General features: G+C 34.0%; 1 protein-coding gene across 1 annotated transcript in view; it reads right to left on the bottom strand.

The window, feature by feature from the left end:
- Positions 1–23,176, bottom strand: part of LRRK2 (leucine rich repeat kinase 2) — a 178,579-nt gene that overhangs the window by 99,341 nt on the left and 56,062 nt on the right. Inside the window, exons 13-19 of the mRNA XM_044679106.1 lie at positions 21,715–21,859; positions 21,105–21,244; positions 18,912–19,043; positions 18,660–18,830; positions 11,472–11,730; positions 4,874–5,056; positions 2,999–3,117 (exon numbers count right to left, since the gene is read on the bottom strand). Of these exons, the coding sequence (XP_044535041.1) occupies positions 2,999–3,117; positions 4,874–5,056; positions 11,472–11,730; positions 18,660–18,830; positions 18,912–19,043; positions 21,105–21,244; positions 21,715–21,859 (1,149 nt within the window). The remainder of the gene's footprint in view (positions 1–2,998; positions 3,118–4,873; positions 5,057–11,471; positions 11,731–18,659; positions 18,831–18,911; positions 19,044–21,104; positions 21,245–21,714; positions 21,860–23,176) is intronic.

Raw genomic sequence — 23,176 nt, 5'->3', positions numbered from 1 at the left:
CAAATTGGGAAAAAAAATCTTTATAACAAAAAACTCAGATAAAGGTCTAATTACTCAAATATACAAGGAGCTAAATCAATCGTACAAAAACATCAAGCCATCCCCCAATCGATAAATGGGCAAGGGACATGAATAGGCAATTCTCAGATAAAGAAATCAAAACTATCAATAAGCACATGAAAAAGTGTTCTAAATCTCTAATAATTAGAGAAAAGCAAATCAAAACAACTCTGAGGTATCACCTCACACCTAGCAGATTGGCTAAAATGACAACAAGGGAGAGTAATAAATGTTGGAGAGGATGTGGCAAAATTGGCTACTTTTAAACCAATTAAAAATCTACATTAACTAATACAGAATCATAAATAACAAAAGATATCCATTAAGTTTTAATTAATAATTAATGTTACTAGTCTTTCAAAGCTAACTTAGTGATGATGTATCTATTTTTGCTCTCAAACAATGATTATATTTCACCACAAATTATAATTAAAGGGTTCAGTCGTGTGCCTTTTAAACAATACTACATGGTCAAATCCATAAAATGTTTTGGGTAATTATGACCTATTTTCTAAGATTTCAAGTCATTCCTGAGTCACCAAATATAAGGAAAAAAGTTTAAATAATTATCAGTGAAATAAAGTAAATAATCCCTTGACACATCATATAAGTATATTATTGAAAAATTGATCAGAAAGCAAAACCCATTTTATTTTATAATGAAATCCCACAAGAGTCCTAGAATTGTGTTCTTTCAGAAAAAAAATTGGTTTGTGTTAAAGCAGCTTGCTATATAGAAGATAGGAATCTTCTAGATGGGGGTGGGGAGGAAGAAGAAAAATAGGTATTTATTTAATATCTTATTATGGGCCAGGTACTGTGGTAAAAACTTTACAATGATCTCATTGATGCACACAAAAGCCCTTTGAGGTAGGTGATATAAAATTTTTCAAATCAAAAATATGTTTAAAATTGTGTTTACAAGTAATTAGGGAAAAATAAAACATCAAATTAAAAATAAAGAATTTAGTATTACATGAATAGAGCTATTAAGAGGGACATGCCCCTGAGGCATGATTCTAGACAGAGTATCAGAAGATGGAAGGAACTCTACTAGAGAAGGCAAGGAAGTTAAATGTTCAAGGTCTCAGTTTGATCTCATAATCCTTTGCCCCATGGGCAGAATTCTTCTATTTCAGTCTCCAGGAGGAAACCTACCCTATTCTACTGACTCAATGTTCCTTGAATATGAAAACTAGCAAACTCAACAATTAAGCTTTTTACATGCTCTCTACCGCAAAGTTTATGTTATATAAATAAAAAATACAAACATTAATACAATGTACATCTATTATTAAATTTATAAGGAATATATAGTTTAATAAAATGCTGTACAGGAAGCTCTCATATTTTCAGGGATTACTTGCCTAATCATCTATAATGACTTTCAGATATGCTTGAAACCACAATACTAACACCACCATTATAGATAATAGATCCCATAGGTCTCTGAATTCAAATCAACCTTTGACTGATATGATCTTTGGATTTAGGTTAATAACTAGTATGTAGAACTGGATCACAAGACCCAGACTGATGTCAGTAACCATTTTCAATTGAATGTCAGATATGATGCTCATTAAAAAGCTACATTAAAAGGCTTCTTATAGCTTCTCTTGATAAAGAAATGCCATGCTGAGAAGGGAAACCATGAAGGAGAAAACATTCTAGACAAGCACCTGAGTCTTGACTAAAATCTAATGAAGATCATAGACTGGGGAATGGGCCATATGGTAGGCCTAAGAGGAAATAAATATACATGAAGGAAGTTTGAGCTTATTAGTAACTGGGCAAATACTTTGGTAATTTTATACATGATACATAATTTTCAGAATTGCTTTTCCTATAAACAAGTACTCCTGAATAAAGTCTTAGCTTGGCTTCTATCACTTACATATAAGTATCTCTGAAAAAAAACCTAGAACGGGGAATGAAAAAGAGGGTCTAGTAGGAGCAAAGAAGAAAGAAGGAGAATAACACTGAGGTCAATACATTTAACATCTCAGACAACATCAGCAGGCTTGCTAGGATAATGATCTGGGACTCACATGAGTCTGCAGTCTCTCAAGAAGTGTTTTGTTTTCTTCTCAGACTTCATTTTAAGTACCTGGGCTCTATTTTTGTCTCTTGTTAAGATTATAACTTTGTACGTCTAGTACAGAAATTGTGTCCGTGTTATGTTTCTCTGTTGTCAAAAGTGTGTTTTGCATTAGTTCCTTCTCCCTTATTTTAATTCCCAAGTTATTTTCCTAAGAGCCAAAATACCAATCCTGAATGTCAGTCCCTGTGGAATACTCCCTGCAATAATTCTTTAATGCCTGCTATCTTTAAACTATAGACTCCTTGATATAATCATATTGCCACATTTCTTTTCTAACTACTGATGAATTGGTTAAAAAAAATCCTCGGTTTCCTCTGATGTCTACCTTTTACATTTGCCAACAGTGAATTATGTTTTTAGTGAATTCTGACTGAGGCATGAACTAAGTTGGAGGAAAACTTGAACATGAAGTTCATCCTAAACTAAAAGTTTGATGGCTAAGCTGTAAATGATTCATAGAAAATTATGTTAATTTATTCAAGTGTAAAATGTGAATACTTAATCCTTATTATAATTAACATTTCCTTATTTTACTTTCCTAGCAAAATATCCATCTACCAACAGGTCTCTGTGAAGCTTCCTACCTACCTATCTGCCTCATTTTCTTTTACTTACCATCAAAGTCCACTAAATACTCCAACCTTCATAGAATTAGGAAGTCTTATTGTCCATGTAGAGTTATCCCTCCATAACCCAAGTGGTCTTTACAACCTCTGTATTAGCATTATTAAAGATCTAACTGATCATTTTGCCCATAGTCACAGAGTAAATGGCAACTAACTTTGTCCTATGTTTTTAGTTATCAAAAGAACTTATTAGAATTATGATTTGTCTTACCATTGAAGCAGAATGTCTTTCCAAAGTTGCTGAACCAAGCTGCAAGGCAGGATCTTTATAAAGATCTCCCACATTAAAAGAGCTTGATTTCTTTTTCATAAGAAAGGAACCTTCACTTCCTGTTTTAATAACAAAATATGAAATAGTAATATTAAAAATGGAATGAAGAATCTGAATGAAAGGCTGATACACAATCCACAAACACAGTATCAACAGAGAATAATTTGATCAATTCTCTTTGGAATCTTTCAGATGAAAAATGTGCAAACTCCAATCTTCAATATGTTAATAATAACAATTTCTGGCTTCACTTTTTCAAACATCAGCTTTTACTATGTCTATCAGTTTTAAGGAATTTTTGAAATTCCTTCAACTTCCATTTAATTTTTCACTTGGAATACTGAACACTTAATATTTCTTTTATCTTACCATTTTGGAAAGTTGTATTCATTCAATTAAACTATACATTTTTGTTTATGGATTCGACTTTTTTATATCAAAACTTAAAAAACTAAATCTGGAAAAGGAAACTGTTTTAAGAAATAGGTATACAAGTTATTGGATAAGTGAACATTTTTAGTAACAGAAATATATTGAAATCAATTATATATTATAATAGACCTGTGACAGTTAAAATTCAGTTTATAAAATGTTTCAACACTTTTCCACCTAGAGGCTAATATTCAAATATGTCTTAAAAGAATTTGTTTACCCCCCAAATTGCAAAATATTAATTGTTAAGTAGAAGAAAAATAAGAAAAAATAAGCCCAGTGGGATGGATATTTCATCCAAACATCTTGAATTACAGATGAGAACAATTACACCCAAAAAGTTTGAAGTGATTTACTCAGTTAGGTAGGTCTTAAGTAGTAGAGCTAAGATTCATTTCCAGGTCCTTTGTCTATCACCAGTGATGGGCAAACAGATGTGGCTCCCTGAAATGTTCTATCTGGCTGCACAATATTATTCCTAATCTGATGAATACAATGAGTGGGATACAATACAATGAAACTTCGCAAGAGTTGCCTTAGAAACAGACTGACAGATGAGCATTTCCTTTCCTTTGGCCCCCTCTTTAAAAAGTTTGCCCATCACTGGTCTACCACTATTCCTAACACTATCATAGATAACTTCAAGACAAATGCCATCATTTCTTGCATTAGACCTATGATTTCATCAGTGTAGAGATCTCCCCATAAGAAATTTCCTCTAACAGTAATGATAACATCTTCTCCACAACTTAGACTAGTCTAAGGATACACAGTCAGTATGTGACAAGTACAGGACCGAACCCAGGATCTTCCTAATTTTAAAGCTAGCACTTTGTCCACTGTAACAGTCTGACAAATGTCACCTTATACCTATAAATGGTGTATTTTAAATTATAGAGCTTTAAAAATAAATTCATGAGAATGTATTTTTTTAAGAAGGCTGTTCTAGCTTATGTTTTTTTTATCTAGACTTGAAAAAAGACCCTTTTAAAAATGAATTGATGACTGACATATACTATATGCTAGGCACTGGGAATTCAAATATTAACAATTCTTATTCACAAAGTGTCAATATTCTCAAGATACATACTAGTTGCTACATAACCCTGGGTAAGTCATTTAATCTATCAGTGTTCAAGTCAATTCCCAAATGTAAAGGTTGCAGTGTTAATCTTCCCTGATAGAGACTTCCATATACCTAAAGAAAGAAAAATCTACTATACAATTTTGAAGAGAGACTAGAATTTACTTTTTCTTTATTTTAAACATCTACAAAATGAAACTGTTTTTTCACCAACCCTTTTAATTTTCTGCCCTTCCAAACCACTTCAATAATCATATCTAGAGATATAACACGAAAGAGTCAGTATATCATAATCTTACCTTCACTATCAAGATCATCACCAAATACATAATCTATAGAAGACTCAGGTATAAAGGTCCAATCACCATATTTATCAAGATGATCTTCAGGAAAACTCCCATCACTGCTTGGTATTGTTCCATCTTCTGACAAACTTTTCATTTGATATCTTAGTATCTTTCTTGCCATTGCAGATCCTGTGTCTAACAGGGAAAAGTCAGAGTCACTGATATTTCTAAAATGTATCAATTTTTAAAAGTTAGGAATATAAATGACATAAGGTAAATGCAACATTTTTTCACAATTATACTCCATGAAGTAAAATTAAATTTGTTAGTTTTGTTTCTTAAAAGCATTGTACAACAGTGTTGCTGCTTGATTATAACAGATAATGAATTTAAAAGATAGGCCATTTAAAATATAGAGCTACCTTTTAGCCTTGGCCTAGACCAGTGATGGGCAACCTTTTGAGCTTTGGTGTGCCAAAATTTGCCCAAAAAAACGAGCATAACTCGGGTGGTTTGTCACTTGGAGAAAAAAACATAATTTTGCGATATTTATAGTTTAAATAACAAAAATGTATAATTATAATATATAACTATTTAATAAACCAAAATAGGTAAATTAATATAGGTAGAATTGTCATCTATAGTGCACAGAGTGTCTACACTACACTATAGCAAATGTTTCATCCTCGGCATGCAGCCCCAGACTTCTCTGTATGTGTGTCATTGAAAATGGCTACGTGTGTCAGTGCTGACACACCTGTCATAGGCTTGCCATCACGGGCCTAGACTTTAGGTCACAATAGCAAATTATGTATCTGAATTTATCCATATTCTTTGTCAGAGAGTATTTCCTGATGAATGGTTTCAAAATATTGAATGAACAAAATGAAGTAATAATACAGCAAATGCAATCATTATAAAGCTTTGTCCTGACAGGCTGCAATAAAAAAGGTCACATCCAAGGTCATTAATTCCCACTCAATCAGAAAATTTTCTATAGAAAGTTATGTCTTGGAACTCAAGCTAGAAAAAAAAAGTGACACTAATCTGAGTGTATATATAAGTGTAACTATTCTCCTATCTTCTTCTCCTGAAACTGATTTTTCTGAACTCAACTCTAAGACTTTACAGTTTTCTCCATTTTTTCATTTTCTTAAATTCTACCAAGACTCTAATTAGCTAAGGTCTTTTTGGTCATCGATTTCCATTTAACACATTGCCTATTCTTTCTAGATTTGTGTTATGCATAAATCTAAAAATGTCATATAGGCCTTTATCAATAAAAGAGTTTAACATAGGGCCAAACACAGTTCACAGGGACACATTATTAGAGACTTCCCGCAAAGTTGCAATCAAACCATTATTAAATTTATTTATTTTTTTTGATGTGGCCATTCCACCAGTTTCAAACTTATGTAACTATATTGTTGTTTAGACCAGTGGTGTCAAGCTCAGAGAGAAATGACTAATGACTCAGCAAAAGCACCCATGTTTATATATATTTTTTCACAAATCCATCAATGCATTAAAATCAGGAGCTAGATATAATTAATATTTTAAAAGAAATATTATTTTGAAAGTTTGTTTTAGGTATGTATATTTATATGTTTATTACATATATGCATACAAATCAGAGAGGAGCTAGTTATAGGGAGAAGGAAACAAGTTTATGTTTGAATATTAAATATATTCAAAATCATTACAAAGCATATCACTAAAAGAATATTCAAAATTAATTTAATATAGTTGGCTAGAAACTTGCCATCTTCTGCCACTTCAGGAATAAGTTTTTGTGGTACCCTAGTTTTTAGCATTGATGACAAATTTGTTATTGCCATTTGTTAATTTTGTCCTATGTGAAGCTTCAACAGTTTTTAGGAGTGAAAATAACTGTCATAGACCCAAGTACTACCAAACACTGATGAGATTCTTGAAGCAAACATGCACATTTCAACATAATGTTTTTGGCAAGTAAGAATAAAAATTTGGAAATGCTAAATTCATTATACATTTAGCATTGCATTGCACTGAATTTTTAAAAAATTCTTATCTTCTATTGTAGAATTAATGCTGTGTATTGAATCCAAGGTAGTAAGTGCAGTAAGGATGAGGCAGTGGGGGTCACATGGCTAAGAAGAGACTAAGGTCATATTTGAACCCAGGACCTCCCGTCTCTAGGACTGGCTCTCCATATATTGAGTCAACTAGCTGCCCTCATGTTACATCAAACTTTAACAAGTTCCATTTGAATGTTACTTTTTGCTCTCTCGATAACAGAAGAAAATTGCTTTCACATATGCGACTCCCTCAATTCAGCTTTCTAACTCAAACAGTAATTCTGAATACTGGAGGCATACTTACTGAAATTATAAGAACCAACTGCTCGTGATCATTTTTACATGTAGGAAAATGAGTCAAATTACAATTTTAAGGTGCCTTTCCCAAAGATCAAGTTTTATCTTAAATGCTTTAATGCAGTCATACATTAATGTTTTTAATATGATTTCAACCCTGAAGTTTTAAATTCAACTCATTTAAATGCCTTGGAATAACTACAATGAGAGCCAAGTCCTGAAACTGGTTCTTCTTACTAAGCTATTTTGGTGATTCTCCTTTCATTTCTAAAAACATTTGAGTTAATGGCCAAATTGCCAAAATCACTTCAAAACCATATGAGAGGAAAGACAGAAAACTTTTGAATAAGAAAATCTTCTCTCCCTGCTCACTTTCAATTTCCAAGAGTAGTGAGGAAACTGGCATTGATTGAATCCTTGTATAAAACCTACTATTTTCTTAATGAACTTACAGATTCCATTTTTACTACTTTTGAACCCAACATTTCTTGGTGTACAATAAAGTGAGGATGATGAAACTTACTTTCAGGAGTAATTTCATTCTGCTTAGCCAATAATTTAGCTACAAATCCATTTGTATTCCCCTACCAAACTGCTACTGTAGCCACGAACAGTAGATTTCATAACAGAAGATTATGCTTTTATAAAAATCCATATACTTCTATAAAATATCTTCATTTGTTGTTGTGTCATTAAGAGAAATAATATCAAACGATTCTTAATTCACAGTAAGATTTTCATCAGATGTGCAAATAAATATGGTTCCCTGAGCCAATCCACTAATATTCATACTTTCATCAACTGTGATAAAAAATAAGACAATTTTCCAATTTTAATTTAAATTTTCCACTGATGTAAGCATCAGTTCTGCCAATTCCTTCTGCAACAGTGTTTCATAATAATGAAATATTTTGAAAAGTTTTCAGTTTTTCAGAACAAAGAATTTCAGCAGCTTTCACCATATACTATTTCACTTTGAATGTTTAAGTTCTGAAATGAAATAACTAGCTTTGATCATAAATTTGCTGTTTTCATGGATTTTCAAAAATACTTTTTTTAAAGTGCCATATGGATTATACCCAGGACAGTATACTTCATAGTGGTACTTTAAACTATATTTCTTGGAGAAATTTTGTCTATAAATTAAACATAAAATCTTGGGTTTTCTTTTCCTTCAAAAAACAAAGTAAATAATCTAGCTTCCATGTTGTCTGAAAATTTCTGTGCTCTTCTTATGTGGATCTTTTCTTACTGCTTTTAGAATGTGATATGATTTGTACCTTTTCTATGAAAAATGTTAAGATAAGTAAATTTAAAAACAAATGATACATAATCTTAGATTTCCAGTTATATATATCCGTATATATATATATATATATTTATAATTTTCTAGACCTTAGAGTCTAATAAAGACACTTCTTTCTCAACCTTATACCTATAGTAAAGACTAGTTGAATATGAAAGAAATATATAAGGCATTTAACACAAAATGATACACAGAATATAACTGTATAGATCAACTGCCCAAAATGTGTTTATAAGAAACTCGCAGGTGGAATTTACTTGCATAGGTGCAAAGCCCTCTGCCATTATGCTACTGATAAGAAGTGAATTTCAAAACAGGACAAGCACTCCTACATGGTGCAAGAGACAGAAAATGTTTTGAGAAAAACAGCAGTTCGAGAACAATCAGTGCTACCTTGTGTTCATCACTTGATTTCTCTCACTCTCCTCTGCTTAGCTTTCAGTAGATTACTTGCCACCCACATGGTATTCTGTCAACATAATGGAAACTCCAACTTAAAAGTGAAGACTGCCTAACTCAGGACAGGTTTCTGGACTTCACAGCAAGGTCAGCCAGTATGTGTGCAAAGAAATGGATGTCATGACTAAGAATTCAGTGTGCCACAGGGCACTTAATCAAACGAAAATATATAGTTTAAAGCAATAACACAGTAACAACTACATTGCTAAGGAAAACTGACATTTCTACTCTTTTACAAAACAATAGTCTTTCAAAAGCTAAAAATATCACAAAACACTTTGTAATAAATTATGTTCTGCATTTTCACCAAAAATAGATTGAATTTTACAAAACTAAGAGCTTGGCTGCGAACTTCTTATATTCAATTTCTGTTACATATGCCCAGGTTGGCCTTCCTCCTATCTTTCCCTTCCCCACTGTTTGCTCTGAACTTCTTCCCAGGCAACCATCAAATTTTTGTGTAAACAATCTTCTCATCTCCTGCTCCCCCCATCATATCTTTTGGCCTCATCCTAGATGAACAACCAGATATCTGAGAGTGAAAAATTATTCTTTTAAGATCACCATCACCAATCAATTAACACAAATAAAAGACTAGTAAACAATAAGAATTATTAATTTTTACAATCACAAAACTGTATTAAAAGAAAATTGTGTATATTTTTTAAATATAATGTTGCCTATGCTTTATTATTTTACTTTGTTAAATATTTCCCGATTACATTTTAATTGGGTTCAGGTCCCACTTGAGAGCACTGTGGGCCAAATACAATCTAGGACCCTGTGTTTGACACCTCAGCTCTCTAGACTACATCTTTCTGTTACATTAAAAAAAAGTATGAAAAGCTCTGTCAGATATTTTGTTAAAACTGAAACAAAGTCTGGTGAGCAATGGGGATCAAAGGTAGAAGCAAATAACCCAACATATACCAAAATACTCACTATTTTTAACATGCTTTTTGGTAGCAAAGAATTGGAAACAAAGTTGGTGCTAATGAACTGCGAAACAGCTAAAAACAAACCCACCAATCTGTGGTACATTATATAATAAAATGTTACTGTATAGTGGGAAATGATGAATATGAGTTAAGATAAATATCCCCTAAGCAGCTTTCTCACCCTGAAAGATGCCTCTAATTCTGCAGTCTTTTCATCCTACAAGATCCCTCTATTCCTATAGCACTCCCTTTGGATTGACAAGTTCCCCTGAAATTCTATTTTGAAAGGATGCCCAAACTAACCATATTCACATCTTCACTCCTCTGCAAATGCTCCTAATGACTTCTCTACCACGTCTCATAATAAGTACCTTCTATGTTAGGTGCTTACCACCCTGATGGGCATAGGTAGTTTTATGCCTCAACTGATGGATTATATTTACAGGACCACTGAACAAAGTTATTTCTGTTTTTATAACTTTTAAGGGATCCTGAAGGATTCTGAAGTGGATGGGCAATCTTCTGTTGTCAAAGAGCCTGTAAGGCAGCAGTCTGCTATACTGAACATATAGGGATCCAAGTGTGAACTGTATTGTTAATGTATTAAAAAAGTGACTATCATAAACAATGTACTAAGGTTATATTTCTCATGATTGATTACTTAAGCATTGTAATGAGGTGTAACTCTGAGCTTATGGTATGCTGACCACTCCCTAAGCCTGCAGTTCAAAGGTCAACTGGACATCTGGGAGGGGCACTGAGTCCTTAATTATCTTAGCCCACTCCTCTTTGATCTTGTGATTGTTAACTGAGCCAGTGTTAAATTCTCTGCCATGTCACATGTTCATTAACTACCTCCCATCACCCTTTCCTTGATTCTCCAATAAAAGATGGGAGACATGTGTAGTTCTCTCTCTTTTTCACCATCAGAGGAGCATGCAGGCTGGAGCCCATGTTGTTGAACTCTTCATCTCTGAGTCTTTCTTCTTTTTTTGGGTTCCCTCTCTCTCTCAATCCCCTTCACCCATTTTCCCTCAGGTTCTAACTTCCCTTCTCAGGTGTTCACCCATGAATATTAATTTGTGGCTGCAAGCAGCTATAGAACATAACTCTTTCATAAGCAATAACCTTAAGCATAACAGAATCTTATATTCTCTGTACCTTTCAATTAGCTGTGATATGACAAAGACATGATTCAATGTCAAGTATTCCTTGTGAAATCCTGCTTGTTCTTTATTAAAACTTTCATCAAGGATGCCCTCAATTCACACATGACTCTCTCATATAGATTTTGACTAGAAGGGAGCACGGGTATATAGATCAGTAACTGTCCATCATCCTTTTTCATAAGATTTTATAGGTGAATTTATATTCTAACCTATTTAATGTAAAAATAAACAACAATATTAAGAACTTTAAATATTTAATATTAAGTACGTATATTAGGAAGGGACTAGAATGGAAGGAAATAATAATCATTAAATATTAAGAACTTTACAAAATAGTTAACACTCATCTTCAACAAATCAAAATGGGTTTCTACTGAAACTTACTTGTTTTTTTTCTTAAATTAGATGATTTATCTGGAAATAAAGGACTAAGCCAGGAAGGTTCAATTTTTCCAATACAAAATCCTCCGAGACAAATGCTGCTATTGGCAAGATCCAGGCCAAGCTTCCTTAATAGTAAACTGATAACCTGACTGTTATTTTTCTTTATGCTGATCATCAGTGCCTTCCGAATCTCCTGTTCCCGTGATCCATTATTTAGCAACAGTTCCACTAATTTGGGATTGCTTTCCTTTTCACAAACCTACACAAAGAAAAATAAAAGACAGCAGGAATATTAAGCAAACTGTAGTTTTTATAACTGCTGACTCATTGAATCAATAGGAAATAGGGGTCAGGTTCCTGTGACCACCAAAACCATAAATCTTTTGATTGAGATTGCTGAAAATGTTTCTACACATGATTCTTCATAACAAGACATTAATTCTGATAATATGCATCTTTCCTAAACATGAAATAACCTATAAAATGCAATATAGGAAAAAGAACTGGTAACAAGCAAAATGTTTTTTCTCCCTAGAATTTTCTCCCTACAATTCTGTAAACTTTTATGCTACCATCTCAGTTTTTAAAAGTTGACTTCAGATAATAGTCTACTTTTCTTAACACATGAAATCTATAGTACTTTCCTCTGCTTTGTGGATATAACAAATTTGCAGCCCAATTTAACACCAAACTCACATTCAACAGTGGCTATGGACATGTAGTATGAAGTTTATCTAACATCTTTATTTTCTCACTAAACCACATCACTGACTGATTGCTGAGGAAGCCCAAAGGACTTGCACTATACTTTGGGGACTACACTTTGCAATACAAAGCTGGAATTTTAAAGGCAAACAGTGAAAATATGCAATGAAAGGCAGAGAGTTCTTTCCCCTATAATGAATGGTACGGTGAATGAGACCAATGAAGTGCCTAGTAAGATAAAACACACTTCCACACATGGTGTCTCACTTTTTTTCTCTACTGCACATAGCCACAAATGTGTGTTATGGCCAACGAGAAAGAGAAAATGAGAAATTCTGGAATTGTAAAAGTTAAACCTGCAAATGTTGAAGATTGACTATAAATTATTCAATAGTTTGTGTTCCTTGAGACAAGAACCACACTCTTTACAAAGAGACTATTTCTTATCTTTTTGCTATACTTTGCATAGAGATAAAAGATACTTGAATCCATGGGAGCTAAAGAGATAGCAAGACAAGATGATGTAGAGGGAAAAGAAATGAAGGTCCAGGACAGAGGATAATGTTCCTTGGGAATGTTCGTTGTTAATGTGCATGTACGACTGAAGATATAGGACAGGGACTGCTGGGTCACATGAGCAATGAAATGCCGGACTAGACATTTTCTTTGTTCCCCATGACCTCTCAAACCTCTCTGCAAAACAAAAACGATGCATCATAGATAAATCGACTCTGATTGTCTCCATGGCCTAGGACTCCCCAGAATCTAAAAGGAGTTTTAAAAAAATTTGAGGAAGGCTTTTTTTATAAGTCACTGTATCCACCTCTGTGGCCTCCACTAAAAAAGGACTTAAAAAAGGAAACAATGATACTGTTCTCCAACCAGATTCTAGCCATTAAAAACAGCTAAAAGAAAAGTTGCAAATGATCTGGCTTCAGTTAAAAGAATGTTTTGAAAGTAGAAAGCTACAAGGTGGGGGACCAGCTCTGCTTCTTGCAGTCAGACTTAATTCTGACTGTAATAAATTCGGCTGATAATTTGTTATAGCTAATTGTGGTTCTTTTCATTATTAAAAATTGAAAAAGTTAAGGCAAGCAAGTATGTGATAATTTGCTTTGGTTAATTGACTATATCATTAATGTAGGAAAATATTTGTCTTTTGTTCTGTTCAGTGTTCATAGATTTTGTTACCTTGAAAGATTTCTAAAAGGGAAAACGCAGCCAGTTAGAAAGATTGCTAAAAAGCTGTAGTCAAAGAGCTAATATGCTGGGAAAGATGAATGAAGTTTCATACTTAAGAAGGAATGATCATTGAACAGAACTCACTCCCATCTTTGGTTTACAGTGGGAAATTAGGTTATTAAAAATCCTGCAAGTTTCTCTCTGTCATTGCAACTCTGGCAATTTGGCATTACAGAGAGAAAACTGTAGCCAAGTTTGGGGGTACTGCCCTATAGAAGTAGTATTAAAGAAAATAAGTTAAACTCTATACAATTGAAGATTGATTGCCCCATTGTTTTAGTACTGTTACCTTAAAAATTGTAAAAATGTATAAGCTGATTTGAAGATATATCTTCACTACGTTAACATGAGTCAACTATTGCTGTAACTGCTGCAATACCAAGATGTGGTTATTTTTCATTTATAAGCATGGAACTGAAGTCAGCCTTGCTCTCCCTGCTCCACCACAGGCCACCCAACCATGCACATCCCTTCCACCTTTTTCTGGCATTAAAAGGAGGGAATTCACTGGAAGCCCTGATATTCTGAGTCTTTGCATAAGAGCCTGGAGATAATTTCCACCTGTTAGGATATTATAGCTATAATCTGTGGTTGTGAGCAAGCTACCTAAACTCCCCACATTTGGGGAGTATTTTTGAGCCAGCATGCTGACTAGCCATGAACCATCACTCCTATTTTATGATTAATGAAGTTTTGCTATTTAAGGTCAAAACTCTTGGGGCTGCAACTAATATTATTCTGAGCTTTGAATTCACGTACAGTTGTCTGATGGATCATTAAGCCAGAAATCCAGTGTAAGAGGGAAAGCCACAAGTAACTCAGAAGTGTGATCCTAAATTGTGAAAGGTAAAAGTTCTTATCTGGAAAAAGTGGAAAGGAAATCCTCAGCACAGGTGAGATAGGATCCTCCGGACTTGAGTGAAAAGGAATGTTCCAATCCGATTATTCCTGAGTCTGGCTATGAAGTAGGATTACTCCTGCATGATTGATTGTCAAGCATGGCTTACCTGATCTGAGCTATAAAACTATCCCTGCTTTTTCCTTTTAAAGCAAATTTCTAAAATCAAAGTAAGTGGCTAATAGAACATATGAACCAATACAAATATGTAACACTTTTCTATTTGAATGTGTAGCAGTTAAAGGAATTAGTATCTGGACATGCCATCTGCCCATTAATACAGAGCCTCTGAATATGGCTAACAACTAGACAGGTTTTCTATTTGGTATACACTGTTCTCTGATTACAATTGGGAAATACTTACTTAGGTGTATCCATACCTCACCCCAAGTTTTTCTTTCAATTGGAGTACAATCGATCTTTTGTAAATTAATATTTTTGTAATCACTGAACCTAGGGATGGATGGAGGCATTTATTTGCAAAAAAGTGTTGTTGCTTATGTTTTCATCTATGGAAGTAGGCCCCTAAGAGCATCTGATCCTCCTAAAGGAATTGGAATGAGGGAGTTTTTTCCCCCCTTTGATATATGTCATTGTTAGAACTTTTTCTCTCTTCATCCTTTCATAGCAAATTCCTATCAAGACAGAGAAGTAGTAGAATTTTTGTAAGTACAATATTAAACTTATGAATTAAGAAGTTGAGAGTGGAACATATCTGAGTACAATAGGATACAAGTATAAAAAAATCTTAGAATTTTCATCTGTGGTGTTAGTATGGATAATCCTAAAGAAAGTGAAATTATTTTCCTTTTTTAAAGAATTTATACAGAATATTTTTTTATGCCAGGTAAATAGTAACTGGTATGTAAAACTGAAATTCTCTCAAGTTTCAGGGTTAGATAAGCACATTTAAGAGATTGTACTAAATAATATTGTCTTGTCACTGGCAGATTTTGGTATATTTTAATCTAGAAACCTCTAAAAGTGATTTGGAACCAGGGAAGCAAAGCTTCCTACAAAGCTGTCCTGAGAATGAAGCTAATTCCAGAATACCCAGCAAAGATATCCAGGAACCATATAAAGGACATCTGGGCTTAAAAATGTGTTGAGTAAATGTTGATAATGAGTACTAGTATACAAGGAGACTTGATTTATAACTTGACTTGCTAAAAAATAGAACCCACACACTGAGTGCCTTTTCTTTTTCCTTGGTGGAAGGGGAAAGGGCTCTTGGATCATTTCTCCTTCATAGAAAAGTAGGAGTGTCAGGACCCCAAAGTTAACCCTTTCCTAATGACTGACCATCCCTCTGGGAATCCCTGAAGTCCTTCATCCCCTTGAGCACCTGGTGGTATTCCCTCATATGCTCTTTGCTCTTACTATTGCTTCTTTTGCTACTTGGTCCCTGTCTCTTTAAGGCTCCAATAGTCATCTAGTCCAATGGTCCAATTTTTTCATTATATAGAGAAGGAAACAGAGGCCTCAGAGAGATTCTGAAGTAACTTTCACTATTATGCAGAAAACAGACAAGGTAGAATGCAAGACGAAATGTATGTTTCATTAAAATAAGATTCATTAACATAATATAGCCTGAGATTCTCTATCACTTACATTTTTCAATATTTTGTGACATATACATTTACTCTGGCAATTATTCATTTTATTTATTAGGTTATTTACTAAAATACTTGATTTTCTGAAAAATGTTGATAGTTACAGGGACAATGCAACAAATTGATTCTATCTCAAAATTTGGGGGGCACATAGAAACCATATTTCAAAAATTTCTGCCATGTTTTATATTCAAGGAAAAACAAATACATTTATTGTTGTAATCTGGGCTCAAGTGCCAGGTCAGTGGCTAATTAGCCAAGTGATCTTATCATATCAAAGCCTTTCTGGGCCCCAATTTCTTCTTTTCCCCCCACAGCTGACAAAATGATATTTCTAAAGCATAGGTCTCACCATGTCACTCCTCTGCTCCAGTGGTTCCTTCTTGCCTCTAGGATCAAATACAAACTTCTCTGTTTGGTATCCTTCATAATCTGTTTCCAGCTTGTATTTTTAGACTGGTTATGTGTTACTAACAAACTCATTGTCCCAAACCAAAAAAATTAGTCCACTTGCTATTTTTCCTCACAAGACATTCTATTTCTATGCCCCTGCACAGGTTGGGCTGAATGCCTAACTTCCTCCTCATCTCTATTTCTTGGAATCCCTAGTTGCCTTCAAAGTTCAGCTCAAGCATGCTTATGAGGTCTTTCTCAACTGTACCCAACTTCAAAAGTGCCTTTCCTCCAACCTTTTCCAAAAAAATCCTTCTGTTTATTTTGTACTTACATATATATGTGTGTGTGTGTGTGTGTGTGTGTGTGTGTGTGTGTGTGTGTGTTGTTCCCCTCTCCCCTCAACAAGGAGAAAAAAAAGGCAGTACATAAGTTCTGTGAGAGGAAGAACAGTTTCATTTTTATCTGTACCTTGTGATAATGAGATTAAATCTACTTTGCCCATTCTTAAATCTAATCACCAAAAGTGTAAACAACTCCACTTAATTCTCTAGTGGGGAGGTCTGTGGGCAAGAATGGGTGACAAATCAGAATTGACTGACTGCAGTCCTTAGAAAAGCACCTGTTGTGATTGGACACACAAACTGGAAGGGAGGCACAGGAAGTGATGAAAGAAATGGTCTGGATAAAATGAAAGAATTTTCCGGGCTTGCTCTCTTGGCTCTTGGCTCTTTTCTCTCTTCTTGTTCATGACTTGGACCTGAAGGAGCTTGGACCACTGGCACCACTGGCTGAGACCCTGGTTTAGGTGAGACTGTTCTTAATCTCTTCCTTGGAATTACGCATGGTGAGTGTAAAGACTAAATCTTCCTGGATTTCTCAGGAACTGCCCTTTCAAAATAGACTCTGTGACCAAAGCTCCTGCTTCATTCATTTCCCACCTTCTGGCCCTTTGGCCTTGGGCTCAAGGCTGAGCCTCCTCCAGCTGAGGACTAATGAGATCTGCCTGGGTTGAACCAGGGGGGGCTGGAGAAAGTTACTTAGTGTGTTAGATTACTTATCCTATCCTACCCTCTCTCTGATTTTCTTATTTTCTCTTCCTTTTCTCATTTGTAAATAAACTTCCATAAAAGTCATTTTGACTTGAAGTTATTCTTTAATTGGGGACTAATAACTATTCAATTCCCTGGTGACCAAACCTTTTTCACCCAACTAAACCCCCTTTTTACTCCTTACAACCTCCAGAACCTAGCAATGCTTTGCAGAGTAGGTACTGAATAAATGCTTGTTGAGTAATTCTATAAAGTATAAAGAAGAAGACTTCTACTATAATTTTAAGCTATAGTTAAAAATCCTTCTCTCTCAGGACAAAAATAGTCTGGGTAAGGAAATATCATTGATAACTACTCAACTACTTAGTACTCATATTGGCAGAGGTCAGCCCATTAACTAGATTCCAGCTTTCCCTAAGGGAAAGCAGGCCTTGGGAAAGGGAGTACTACCAAGATCTGACCTTGAGTGTGGCAGCCTCGGGGTGTATACCCACAGGTGGGTAGGCTAACAGAAGGCCATGAAGACTGAGGTACTGAAAAAGGTGCACAAGCCTCCTTGGATATCAGTGCCCTAGCCAAAACTCAAGTCATGCAAAAATAATGACCCACTTCCTACTAGATATTTCAAAGTAGATGTCTAATAGATTCAACATGTCCAAAATTACCATTTCCCCCCAAAAATCTACCTCTCTTCTGCACATTCCTATTACCACTGAGGACACTACTAGGTTGTTCACAATCTTGTGAATCTTCAGGCTTTTCCACTCAATCCATATATCCAATCTGTAACCAAATCTCATCCTATATCTTCATGGAATTTGTCTCATTTCCCCCCTCTGCCTGCTCATTGTCACCTATCTCAAGCTCTCAACATTGCTTCTCTGGACTACTATAATAGTTCCCTAACTGACTTCTCTACTTCCAATCTCTCCTCACTCCAAATTATCCTTCCAACAGCTGCCAAAGTGATTTTCCTAAAGTGCAAGAATAATCAACCCTTTACTCTACTCAATTAATAAGTTATTACTTCCAATTAATAAGTTATTACTTCTTTTTTGGTATATAAAGCTCTAATAACCTCAGTCCAACCTACTTTGAGAGCTTTATACCTCATCATTTCAGCCCATGTACAATGCAATCCAGGGAACTCTCCCAGCTTCCTCTTCTTCATATGTGGCACTCTATCTCACCTTTTTTATATTGTCAATCCTCCATAGTGGAAGGTACTCACTCCTTACCACATCTGCTCTTATTTTAAGATAATAGCAGTCATTTGAATATTTACCTGGCAGATCAAAGAAGTTTTTCCATTCACTTTATTAATATCAGCTCCCAAAAGGAGGAGACATTCAGCCATGAAACTATTATTCTCCTCACAGGCTCTCACCAGTAGTACATTTTTAATATCATCATCACTAGTTATTTTGGCAAATAACTTGCAACAAAGATTCTGAAACTAAAAACAAAGAAAACAATTGGCAATTGGGGAACAGATAAATCCATGACCTTTAACACAAGAGTCAGAAGAAATGTTTACCTGATGATCCATTTGTTCAGTGAAACACCGGGATAACTGATAAAAAATTAGTGAGTCATATGAATGATAGTTTAGCAGCAGCCTTGCAAAGCAGAGTGATAATTCAAGTATTGCCAAAGTTGTTTGAAATCCCTGAAAATATGACACAAAGATAAAATAAACAACCAATGAGAAAAAGAGCAAAATATGAAGAATTTGTTAAATGTACTTAAAATTTAGGATATTTCATTTAGGTGTGCAAATACTATCTGTCAAAATTTGACTCTTCCAATTAATTTCATTTAAACTTCAGTATCGTCTGTTTAATAATATTTTATTTTCTGTTCATTACAGAATAGGATTAAGTATAAAAGTTAGATTCTAGTTAACTTCTTTGATCTTGGCAAATCATATCTCTGGGCATTCCCCCCACTCCCACTCCTACCCCATGTCTATAAAATGAAGGAATCAGACTAGAACAGCAGTTCTTAAATGTGGTCCAAAGACACCTCAGCATCCTCAAGACACATTCCAGGGTTCTACAAGGTCAAAGCTAATTTATAGTACCAAGATATCAGTTGCTTATTTCACTGTGATTATCTCATGAGTGTAGAGTTTTCTAGAGGCTATATAACCTGTGAATTAAAGATTGAGCTGTAAACATGAAGACTGAATTAAATATCTCATCTTTAGAATCTTACTTTTGCCTTACATATGGATAAAGTAGAGATGGGAACAGGAAAGACCTCTTTTTCATTTTTATTTTTAAATATTTTTCTATGTTTACATGATTCATTTTCTTTCCCTTCCTTCTTTCCTCTTGTCTCCCAGAGGAAAGACCTCTTGCAGAAGGTGGGATACCAACTGAGTTTTGAAGTAACTCTGGAGATAGAAGTGAAGAGGAAGGATATTTGGGGGGCAGGGGAGAAATAGCCAGTAAAAGGGCATGACAGAGTCAGGAGATGGACTGCCATGTATGATCAACTAGGTCACTGTCTTGATCATAGAATATTGAGCAATGATCAAAGTATAAGAAGTGAAAGAGATTAAAGACCTACGTGGTAAAGAGCTTTAAAAGCTATACAGAAGATTTTACATTTGATCTTGGAGGTAGGTGGGAGCCATTCGAGTTTTTTGAGAGGGGGATGGTATATATGACATAATCAGAGCTGAACTTTAGAAAGATCACTTTGAAAGCTAAAGAGAATATGAACTAAAATGGGGAAAGATATGAGGCAGGAAGGAAATTCCAATATTTCCCTTATCGTGTATATTGTCCTAGATCTTACTTGTATTTTTGAGATTCTATAATTTTGTAACTATGTTACGGCAAGCAAAAACAAGTAGCTATTTTATTACAGTTTGCTTTTATTCTAAAAATATTGAGGTTATCAGAATAATAAAGTACCTATTGATCTTAGATCTCTGGAATGAAATGCAAAGCTTTTATAAGCACCATGAAAATCAAAACAATAGCTTAAATGTAGTCATCATTCTTTAAAAGCAATATAAATAATAGATATTTGATTAAACACATTTAAAGTCCCACCTCATTTTTCTTTTCAATCCTATGATGTTGTCTTTTCTTTAACTTAATTAGCTCAATTCTATGCCAGAATGGAAGTTATAATTAATATTATGTTTTATTGATTTTTCTCTAAAAAAGAAAAATTGCAGGAAGACTCAACCATGAATGAAAAACTTTAAATAACTATGTCATGGCAATAGACATTATATGACTAAAAGCCAACTACTGATAACTCACTCTAACAGTTAAGAAAAGAAAGTCAAAGTTCATGAGAAACGTGAGCTAAGAGAACCTACTGGGATTTTTAAAGATCAAGTTATACCTTAAGTATGAAGGATTTGGGGGGATTTTTGGAAAAAGAAAGAAAGAAGCTACTTGAAAACATTTTCTCTATGGTTTGTATTTGTTCTAAAATAGTTACATCCTAAAATTGTATTAGTTTTTGTAGGATATGTTTAATTTGTATTAATAAATTATATTAATGTATCATGTACTTGCTATGGTAAATGCTGCCTTGATGAAGTATGAAGCATGCTACCGTTTGTAAGTATGCTGATCAAGCATAATAATCATCCTGATTCCACAAATGTGTCTCCAGGAGACATCCATTTCTGGTTAAATGGAGCAGAATAACTGTTATAAAAATTATACATACTTTTAAATTTGCTTTAAAATAATTCACATACACTTATCTGTACTTCAACAACATCCTTAAATCGTTGTAAGCTGGAAACCAGAATGTTTGCAAGTAGATCCTGTGTTTCTGTGCACAAATTCTTTTTTGTAATCAAACTTCCCAGTAGACTCAAACCCAGGCATTGAATTACTAGGACAAGGAAAAAGTGAACATAAGAATAATGGCTCTCAAACTAAGAAGTAGGAAGACAATTAAAAATATCCCTTATTTCTATTGCTACATTTTGCTTTTGCATAACTCTTTCCCTAAAATATTCCTCATTCCCTCCCCTCTCTTATAGCACAGATTTAAAAATAGAGAAGGAAAAAAAAACAATTGAACAAAACTAATGTGCATATCAACCATGCCTGACATAATATGCAATAATTCATTCTTACCTCTGAAATGAAGGAAGAGAGGTATGAATTCTCAACCCTTTTCCAACCCAATAACTTTGTGTATCTAAGTATTTGCTTATTTTTATTTTATTTATTTTATTTGCTTATTTTTAAAAGAAAGTGATCTTTTTTTTTACGGCTGTATAAAATGGCATAGAAGATTAACCTATGCCAATCTATTGTAAATCTTACCTACTAAAAAGAAAATATATTTCTACTGACCTCTGTCATCTGGATACATCTGTAGAGTATGCAACACTGAATCAAGGGCCCCTTGTTGAGAAAACATTTCTAATGCACCAGAACAATTTACTAAAGAAGAAATGATTTTTAGTCCACATATTTGAATTCCAGGATTTCCAATAAACTAAAAATTTCAAATAAGAAAAAAAGGTTTTTGAAAAGTAAATAATAAAAGAAAGATTATTGCTTTTCCAAAACTAGGATTTACTTTCTTCACATTTTAAAAATATCTATGTATAAAAATTGTCAAAACTATATATATACAGTTGCAATTCTAGATTCATTTAATACAATCTGATTCTAAGAATTAGTTTGATAAATGTGTTTTAAATATCAAATTTTTAGTTCCTTAAGAGGACCTGTTAATATTTTTATTATATTATTATCTTTATATTATATAGAATACATTATATAATTATATAATAATGTTTATATGTTATATCATAATTATGTAATAATATAATTATTATAATTATATAGTGTTATCCTTATATTCAAATTTAAAACTTATATTTGAAGTTCTACGTTTTTCTCAATTCTTTAAAACCTATTTAAAGTATTAAGAAACCAAACCATTCTTATCACATTAAAATGTCAAAGTTAACACATCGCTTGAAATAAAAAAGCAACCCATTAAATATCTATATTTAGCCAGGAAGGAAAGTTACATCTAACAAATTTCTGCATACAAATAAGTCTCATATTTGATATATGATTATGTAAGTCACATGTGATATCCCTTGTCCTTGTAGCACTTATAAACATACCCATGTTCATAGTCTTCAAAAATAAAAAATAAAATTATTTAGCATTTCACATGGGCCAAATGACAAATGAAAACTACAACACTATCTCTAAAATGGGCTTTCTTAATTTGGGAGTTTGTGAAATTTGTGAGAAATAGTTTGATAATTGTATTTCATTATAATTGGCTTCCATTTTCCAGATCATATGAACAACAAAATGGACAAGACATTTTTTCTGATCTCCACAACCTCCCCAGCCACTCTAAAACAGAAATTATGTGCTAAAGATAAGGCAACCATCCTGTCTCTATGGTTTACCACACTCGGAATTCAAATGGTATTTAAAAAAACACCATGAACTGATGCCTACTCTGAGCTCCCTTAGCATCTCTCCTCTACCTCCCACATTACCAGTAACAAAGCTGTACTAGCAGATTCAAGGACCTGTCACATGGCTGGCAACAAAACCCAACCCCCAAACCCAGTTCCCCTCACCCTCTTTCTAGTGTGGAGAAATCTTAGCTCCAAGATGCACAAGTTTCCTTGGTTCCCTACAGATAGCACTGAAGCACCCCTTCGGAAGCAGAAATTTGCTAGGGGGTCATGATAGACATTCAATGCCAAGGTAAGACAACCTCAAAGCATCCACACTACAAAGCTCTGAACTGCCAGGGCCCAGCCAAAGAAATGAAGAA

The sequence above is a fragment of the Gracilinanus agilis genome, chromosome 5, assembly GCF_016433145.1.
Source record: "Gracilinanus agilis isolate LMUSP501 chromosome 5, AgileGrace, whole genome shotgun sequence".
Taxonomy (NCBI): domain Eukaryota; kingdom Metazoa; phylum Chordata; class Mammalia; order Didelphimorphia; family Didelphidae; genus Gracilinanus; species Gracilinanus agilis.
The sequence above is the reverse complement of the archived record's forward strand: the minus strand, read 5'-3'. Positions and strand labels throughout refer to the sequence as shown.